Consider the following 8,795-nt stretch of genomic DNA (forward strand, 5'->3'; position numbering starts at 1 on the left):
TCAGAATCCTTCAAATTCGTAATCCTCTCTATTTTCTGTTGTATAGACCCGCTCCAGCGGTCTGTAGAGAGTTTCCATCGCGTGTGACTGTTTTTTCTTGATGGACTCGATGAGTTTACGGAACTCCATCGAAGAGTAGACGAACATCGGTTTTTGACCCACGGTATCATGGAATTGCGGACTCGGCCATCCGAATAATGCCACTATTTTCTCTAGATTATCCGATTCCGAAGCCGGCTGATCAGCCACGCAACAACTAGAACTCGATCCAGGCTCATCGAACGAATTCGCGATCATCGCGTTCAGTGGCTCAAAGTCCATGAGAGCCTGTCCGTTCTCAACGTGCTCCCACGAGACATTTTCGAAGTACGGATGAAAGAGGAGCTCCAGGTAACGTTTCGTGCACAGTCGATCTGGGAAACAAATTTTCTCTGGCGATTAAATATGTGAAGTTTGAATCTCTCCTCGGGAGATGCTGCGGTTCCCTGAGCAAGGAATCCCTCACGTTGCTTTGGCCTGAGACAGTAATCGACGAAAACTTGCAACACGTAGTCCACGTGGTCCTTCGGCCATGAATAGCGACCTTTCCGGATGATTTCCTTTTGCTCGTCGAATTCTTTGTCCTCGAAACGGAAAGGCAACCTCCCAGTCGCTAGCTCGTATGCGGTCACACCGAGAGAGAACCTGCACGAGAGAGATCGAGACTCGAGGCATCCGGTTCCGTATATGAACGAGAGCGAGTCTCCGTCATTCGAAACCTACCAATCAGTTGCTCGACCGTAAAAATCCTTCGAGAAAACCTCCGGCGCCATGTACGAGAGTGTACCGGCGATTTCACCGTCCTTGAATTCTCCCGAAGTTCTCCGTGAGAAGTAGAACATGTATTTTTTGTGGTGCTTGCCGTAGCACACTTTCGCGGTGTCGAAATCGAAGAGCTTCACTCGGCAACCTCGCGATATCATTATATTCGAAGGCTGGCGGAGGGATAAGGATTGTCTTGAGGACAGCGTCGGCAGGCTGAAGAGAACGGATAGAGCCTTGAAGGCCTACCTTGACGTCCCGATGGATGAAGCCCTTGTAGTGCATGTGTTGCAAAGCCAGACCGACCTGAGCTATGACTATCTTGACGAGCTCTTTCGGAAGTTTCCTGCATTCACGCAGTAGTTTAATGACATCCACGCCGCGGATGAACTCCATGACCGTGACGTAACTTTCTTGCGTGCAGAAACAAGCGAAGTAGTTCACGAGACAGATATGATTGATAAGGGACGCCACTTTTTTGTCGACAGTCGAGTTTTCAGGATCGGGAAGGAGCCGCAGCGGGACATGCTTCATCGCGCACTCTACGCCCGCGATCGAAGCCTGATACACCGCGCCGAAGCCTCCCGCGCCTGACAGAAGTAAGGATTTGAGTTCCGGAGATCGCAAGACTTCCAGGAAAACTCCCCAGGGCTCCAGCTAATCTTTCTTCAGATTCCCGCCTGCCGTTCTCCGCGATTCCTTCTGGATAGGTGTGTAGAGGAGCAAGAGACAAGGAAAGTAAAACATCGTCACTGACCGAGTAGTTTTTCAATCCGGAAATATTTGACTTTCCCGTAGTAAATACTCCGGTCGGTTGCTGTCTCCGGATATTGCGTCTTGATGTATTCCTTCACTTTCTTGTAGTTCGTCACCGAGACTCCACTGAAAGTTTCGGCGAGGTTCGCGATATCCTCCAAGATGACTATCACGTTGCAGAGCTCCGTTGCGACCAGCTGTAATTTTTTGGGGCAACGCGAGATTATTCGCCTCCTAAGCGGAGGCTATAAGCTCCTCCCGGCGTCTGAGTAGCCTGGCATGAATCATAGTACCGTTGCAATCTGATTCTCCACGCCGTACATGTACGAAGCCATGTAATAGAGGTTCTCGAATCCTTCGCGGAACAGACCGCAGGTGATGTAGCGCTTCTTCACCTCGAGGAGAATCGACAGGAGAAACAAGTTGACTTGATCCTTGACGTAGAGCTCCGCGGGATATAGGTTCTCGTTGATTAGGATGTTCTTCTTCACGTAGCTCTGCATGATCACGCAGACGGTCTTCAGAACCTGTACGCTCGGACTGAAAGTCGACGAAACGATCGGTGTCGATGCCGAAGCCTGATGGATCGAGTATATGTGTGCATCCGAGTGATCTCCCGCATCTCGACTCGAGTCGGAATCGAGGACTCGGACTCTTACCCCTGCAGGGTGATCAGAGTGTCGAAGATATTGACGTATTCTTTCCCTCCTAGCCTGGACGAAATCGCGAGCGCTTGCCCTTGGAAGTCTGCTGTATCGATGACAGAGGGTCTATCAATATCGACGAGAACATTTTCTATTTCCCGTAGCGCAGTAGACAATCGGTGCCTCTGAAAATGTGGCTCTCATTTTTTAATTGAAATTAAATTGAGACAGATCATGAGAAATATATGAAAACGTATTCTATGAAAACTGGATCCCACGAGAGCTCTTCCAAGGCGAGCTCATCTGACGGAAGAGTCTGTCCCAGAGGAGAGAAAACTGATTGATTGAAGCAACCTCTACAGGATGAACTTTTTTGCCGTTCCGTGGTTTCAGCCTTGACGCAAGCCCTTTCGATCTGGATTTGGCTCCGACCGACTTCGTCATCTCGCCGAACTTCTGTCGGCATTCGATGTGCGAATTTTTCAGTGGGAATCGAAATTCCCCAACACTGGAAGGACAACTTGTGTTAGCTATACTAGGCCGGGATCCCCGTCGCTTTCGAGGGAATCAGTTCCCACTCAGTTCCAGGGAATGTAGCTTCCAAGCGTTCTCGCATAGGTTCGCCGTACGCTCAAGAATACGATCCCGTGTTGAACTGAAGGCTCCTCACAACTTTCCTGGAAGAGATGGTCGCTACGAGCCTCGGAATGCTTTAAGGGCGCAAATAATGCAACTGGCTGAATTCAGCGGGGTCGTCTCGAAATTTCGTGATGACAGGTCTCCCGTGTCATATGTGACAGCTTGCTCCAGACACCAAGGATCCAGTGGCGTCCTCGTGGGGGCGACGGCGCGGCGGCGTTGCAGCTGCTGTAGGGGTAGGTCGGTTTAATTTCCTTCCCAGTGACGAGCAGGTTATCTTCCTTACTAGCACTCCAGGCGAAAGGAGAACATCGGGCTGGGGGTTGAGGTGGGCCGGAGGTGTGGGACACAAGTGGTGGTGGTCGCCACCACTTGTGAGGCTGTGCACGGGACACATCGCAACGAGAAGTGGAGGAAGACGCAATGAATGAATGAAAGAGAGACTCTGCACGGATGAATGGCTCAGAATAACCTGATTGAGGCGTGAGGAGAATTAACCCCCCGTCGTCCTGCCCTCGGAGACCCAGCCCCCTCCCGGACTCGAGAGACACACTCGCGAGAGCCCACATAGACACGAAGGCAGAGCAATTGGAGCAGCTCCGTATCCTGATAGCAGCTCCGAAAACCGTCCCCCGAGTGAGTATCATGGGTTCCATTGCGAGGACCGATAGCCGCAGGAAAATCCTGGGCGTCTCTAACACGGATGTCGGACGATTCCTGAAGCCGACATCCACGAGATTCCATGGATACTTCTCGCCTTCTGACAAGTTCAGCGCATATGGCGTCACGTGGATTGAGGATCACTTCGCGTCCCCATAAAGGAACGAAACTATTCGAAAATGACTTGGTACATGAGCGCACAACGTGTGATGGATGAGTCAACAGATTGCCGAGCCACATAATGAATCTTTTGTCACCGTTTGAAACAATCGCCTTTCTTTGAGCCCAGGGGTCAAAGGAGGAAGAGATTCTGCGGGGCTGCAGCCGTTTGTTCCTTTTGTTCTCGGCGCGGCTCCTCAGAAATTTTCGCTTCTTCGCCTCGACTTATTGTCTCTGTTTCGCACCTTTTGTATTCGCGGTCGCAGCACCCGCCGCGCCGTCAGACGGAGGAGAACTGCAAGGAGCTGGAGGAAGGAGGATGAGGAGAAGCTTCGCGCGCGAATTATCAACTGATTGCACTCGCGGTGAAACTTTTCCGGCTTCCTGGTCTCTACATTCGACATCAGCCTTTTCACAAAGCTCTTCTCGAGCGGATCTCATCTTTCGAATATCTCTGAAGCTCTGGTGGGCAAGCTCCTTCCGGCCCTCGGTAGTTTTCGCTTCAATGTTCCGATGCGTAAAGGTCCGAGGCAATGATCTCGTCTCGATGCTGACGTCAGGCTACGTGATTTACGTCGTCCTTAGAAACACGGCGACTAGGGATCTCCGGGGACCGAAAGCAATTATAGATAACATTTATCCCGCTCGAGTCCTAGCTCCCACGGTCCCGGGGAGAATTTCCTTCGGGGAACTCTTTCACTAGACCCCTCGTCGGAGCACGTTATCTGTAGGCGACCCCGCTCGGGTTTTTTGGCTTCCTCCTCTCCGACCTCCTCCTCTCCGTGCTCATCCACTCCATTCAATAGATTTTAGACGTCGAGCGGGTGAATGATAAAAAGCGGAGACCCAGATTCCATCGGCTAAACCACAGGCCTCCGATCGAGAGCCCTCCGACGCTCAGGGAATCAGAGGAGCCGAACTCTGAATGACAATGAACATCAGGCGAGGAGTCAGCGATCGGCGACTCATGACAAGGCTGCTCGCACAATCCGGAGGCTCCGGAATTTAGCTCAGACCGCGCTGACTCGGGCTGGAAGTTACTGAAATCGGAGAGAGTGCCGAAATAAAATTCGTGCTCCTTCGGGAGCTGGCGTGTGATCAATACCCACTGCTTGCCGGATGAGCGGGTACCCGGCCTTGATTCTCGTGGATACTTTTGCTCTCTGGATCCGTCCTCGGAACCAATGTGAAATACAACAACCGGGACATCGGGCCTTGGCTAAGTGGTCCAGTTCGGTAGAGTTTCTGGCTCAGGCAAGCATCGTCGGAACCTTGAAGGCGGAAATTCCCTTTCGAGGACGGTTTCCTTCGAGATTCTCTCGTGGACGACACGATCCTTTGGCTTCTCGATACGAAGTCACCCGACGCGAGGTTCGATGCTCGATGCTCTTCCTCAAGCAATCAACCGGAGTTGAACGAGATCTCACGACAAGGTATCGTAGCGCGGACCCTTGATACGTGCCGGGAGATACAGTTGGTACGTTAGGGATGTTGGTTCATTGTGTCTTTTCTTGGTGAAAAAGTCACAGCATCTCGTCAACTTGCCTTAATTATGGACGTTGGCGGTAACGGCGTCGCGTCGGCACCCGTGTTAATGTTTGATGATGCGGATCGTTGCTAATGCGTGAAGGTGTGGATGCTGTCTTGCCTCTGTTCGCCAATCCGTCGAGCTGATGTTATCTACCACCCTCATCTAGAACTTGTCTGTCCTCTGTCCTCCTTACAAACGTTTTCGAACATACAACAGATGTCAGATCTATTTTTCACCTCCTTCCGAATCCAAGATCGCTGCTCATCCAAGGTCACTGAATGAGTCTTCGAGGGCGATATTCCCTCTATCAGTGTTCACCTGTTCGTCCGGAGCGGGGGTCTTCCAGGAGCAATCTGAGATTTTGCTCGGCTGCAACAGAGGGATCTGGGAAACGGATTGCTCTGATTCCCCGCACCGGAAGCATTTCTTACACATGGACCGATCCGTGGCGATCGAACTTTTCATTAGATCCAGCGCTCCCTCCCCAATCGAGACAGGAAGAAATGCCTTCCACTGTGGACCGAGGCTATCACCACTCCTCCGACGAATTTTCAACTCCTCATCAGGAGGAAGGAACGATGGCGAATGCAGAAGAAAGTCCACAAAAGGCATTGAAGATCAGGATCCGGGTAACGGACGGCGGCGTCTCGATTCGGGAGGTCCGTTCCGTTCCCGTCCCCTCTGACTTGTCAGCATGGAGCGGCTCTAACTTCGTTTCCTATGGGCCGTAACACAGTTACCACCGTTCCGCGGTGGAGCAACCGGTGGTGGCTCGCTGCACGATGGAGAATCTGGACTTCGACACCGGCACACGAGCATTTCTCAAAACGCACAACTCGTTGTTGGATTCGTCTTCCGCGGCCCCGGTGTTTGCTGTCTGTGAATCAACAAAGGAAGCGTCCCGGTCGGCTGCCTCCTTCGGAGACGGGAAGAGTCCTGCCTGCGAAGGCTGGTTTCAAAACGAGGTGCAAAACGATCGTGACCAGGGATCTCAAACTCAGTCACAGTCGATACAGCGATTCGAATCCCAGGACTCTGTTGAATGGTCGCAGTGGCTAGTCGCGGCAAACACGTAACAAGCGGCTCCAGGTAGGCCAGTCGGTAGCCGGTAGTTTATCACTATAAGGGACTGCGGTCTTTTTGGGAAGAGAAACGAGCCAAAGCCGATGAAAAAGTCACTCTGCACGATTGAATTTTATTGGAATTCCCCCTGGGTCAACCAGTGACCGGCTGCTTTAAGAACTTGCTCTGTCTGAGCTGAGACCTCCTTGTGGAGAGGCGTGCGGAGCCTCCCCACGATGGATATGGTCCCGTTCCTCGGCTAGACTCGATCACGGTTACTCGATACTGAGCAATCATGAGTCTTTGATGTTCGACGCCCTCGACAGCGCATTCAGGGCCATGGGAAATCGACGTGTTCTGGCGGCGGGGACTCGGTCGATTTGGAAGTCTCGGATATTTGGCTTCCCGTTTGGAGTTCAACGAGTGGCATGTGCAGTCTCGATGAGCTCCGATAGTGCTTTCCGACCCGTCCCAATCGGAGTGAAGAGTACCTTGAGAGCGAGGAAACCGAAGCTCGGCTCGTGGAGGGTCAGACTTGGCTTGGCATGAGAACACCACACGCATCTCGAGTTACGTTTCGTTACGTTGACGGCTCCTGTGTGATGTCTGCCTATCCCGCTGCCTTGCTTCTCCTTCCGACGACCTATCACTTCGTTTGAGTTAACCGCCCGCTTCATCTATGTATACTGGGCGGACTTGCTTTTTCGTATCACGCCATAGCAATTTTGTCAGGCACGTCTCGTGAGGGTCTACGGAAATGCTCACTCCAACGAGTCCGATTCCTTGTCTCCCGAATCCTTCTGACTAGCTGGGATGGAATTTTAGTACTTATCCAAGGAACACGGTCATCAACCCAACACGTGCTCATGGCCTCAGTCCCTCTCATCAGTAGCCGTCGTTTTCGAGGAATCTGAGGGAGCAGATCGCATGGGAGGCGGAGCTGAGCATCGACGATGTCTTTTTTCCTCAGAGGAATAGTTCGAAATTTGATATGTTACCACAGGGACAGGGAAGTGATGTGCAAAGCGCCATCCGAGCCATCGCCGTTTCACAGGACACTGGAGATGATCAAAAGCGTCTACTCCTTGAATATTCATTCGAAAACGGATCGGGCGAAAGCAGTTTGTGGCAACCGATCTCTTCGGAGGCGAACATTTGCTCGCAGTTCAAGATTTGCCGAAAGCCGTCTCGCAACGAGAAGGTCTCGCAAAACTTCCGTTATGGGCATTGCCTGGTGATAGAAAATCGCGATCGAAGGGAAATTACGGAGCGATCGGGAAACTTCCCGCTATTTGGACGGAGTCGGTCGGTCGGGCAAACAAGTTGATACTCTGTTCATTCACCACTTTAATTCCTGCGTCGACAGGCCGGCCTCGAAAATTACTCCGACCCGTGTAAGTGTGATGAGTGGGAAGCGGATGTGCGGTCGCGATAAGCGCTTCAGTCAAGCAGCCTGCCGTACGCCGCCGCGGTCTTCCTTTCATGGACTCTGTCTCGTAGGACTGCAGATGAATTGCTCAAAAAGCGACTCATTTTCCCTCTCTTTGTTTTCCTTCAAGCCGCTCGCTTGACGAGCGGGCGCTCCTCCAGGACTTCGTTCAGAAGTGATGAGTGAAGTCCCGCTTCCGAAGCTGTGAAAGTGCTCGTGTTGGTAGGGAGGGCGCCCATCCAGAGGGGCTGTCCAACGACGATGCCAGGAAATGGGGGACGGGTGATATGTATTAATGTAGGGGTGTTCGAGTCAGACGTTTTTCCCTTCTCCGTCTTCCGACAAAAAGGAAACGTGGCTGTAGCACCAACCCAGACTCGGCACAGTGATAGTCACGCGTTGCGGACTCCACGCACCTCGGGCAACTTCCACCAAACCCACCGAACCACAGGCCGACGGACCGACGATGAACTCTCCGACTGTGTGACTGACTGACTCGTGCTGGTGGCGTAACACGGTCGGCGCTATCGGAAGCCACCTCGTGCGATGGCGACTTGATTTAGTTTTGATTGAAGCCACGAGCGAGCTGATCACGTACGAGCAAGCGGAATTTTCCTGCTGCAGTTTCAAACTTTCAGAACGTTCAGCTCAAACTTCCCCTTTGTTGAGTTTCGGACCGCCGCTGTAAGGGCTAACTAGATCTCTCTTCAAAAGAATTTCTTTGTTCCTCCTCTCCCAGGGAAAGCACGAGCCAATGAGAACCCTCTGCATTTGAAATCATCACTGCTCCCCGTCATCTTGATCCTGACCCTGTCGAAAGACTGAAAAATATTTTATGAGCAGAAGTTCCGCGCTCGAAGACGCTCGATGCGCGAGAGGGGGGGCTCCTCCTCGATCATCGATCCAGGAGTCGCATGGTCTCAGAAAAGATGTGAAATCCATGTAGCTAGCGACGTGCGAGACACTCCGGTCATAGCTCCAGAGTCCGGAGATGATCACACTATGGTACTCGAGCGAGGGGTTATGTTTAGTAGTTTGAGTTGTTTATTTTCACAGTTTCTATACACCATGGAGCACACCGGAGCTGCGTTGACTTTCCTCGGGGCTCTGACGG

The 8,795-nt window shown here is 52.1% G+C and overlaps 1 protein-coding gene across 1 annotated transcript; it reads right to left on the reverse strand.

Annotated features, from left to right (window-relative positions):
• On the reverse strand, positions 1–3,237 carry LOC108865193 (serine/threonine-protein kinase orb6-like). The gene is made up of 8 exons (XM_018641977.1): positions 3,127–3,237; positions 2,217–2,386; positions 1,851–2,097; positions 1,559–1,754; positions 1,051–1,391; positions 763–974; positions 506–684; positions 1–413 (listed from the first exon to the last, which is right to left on the reverse strand). Exons 1-8 carry the CDS (start codon positions 3,235–3,237, stop codon positions 1–3), a joined length of 1,869 nt encoding a protein of 622 aa, XP_018497493.1.
• Positions 3,238–8,795: the final 5,558 nt, after the last annotated feature.

Source organism: Galendromus occidentalis, unplaced genomic scaffold (genome assembly GCF_000255335.2).
Source record: "Galendromus occidentalis unplaced genomic scaffold, Mocc_1.1 scf7180000076421, whole genome shotgun sequence".
NCBI lineage: Eukaryota > Metazoa > Arthropoda > Arachnida > Mesostigmata > Phytoseiidae > Galendromus > Galendromus occidentalis.

Excerpts from the sequence above, each read along its gene's own strand:
- LOC108865193 (XM_018641977.1), bottom strand. The coding sequence starts at position 3,237 with ATGTGTCCCGTGCACAGCCTCACAAGTGGTGGCGACCACCACCACTTG. Across the intron at positions 2,387-3,126 it reads TCCTTTCGCCTGGAGTGCTA|AGGCACCGATTGTCTACTGC; the intron begins GTAAGGAAGATA and ends CCACATTTTCAG. Across the intron at positions 2,098-2,216 it reads ACTCTGATCACCCTGCAGGG|TCCGAGCGTACAGGTTCTGA; the intron begins GTAAGAGTCCGA and ends GTCGACTTTCAG.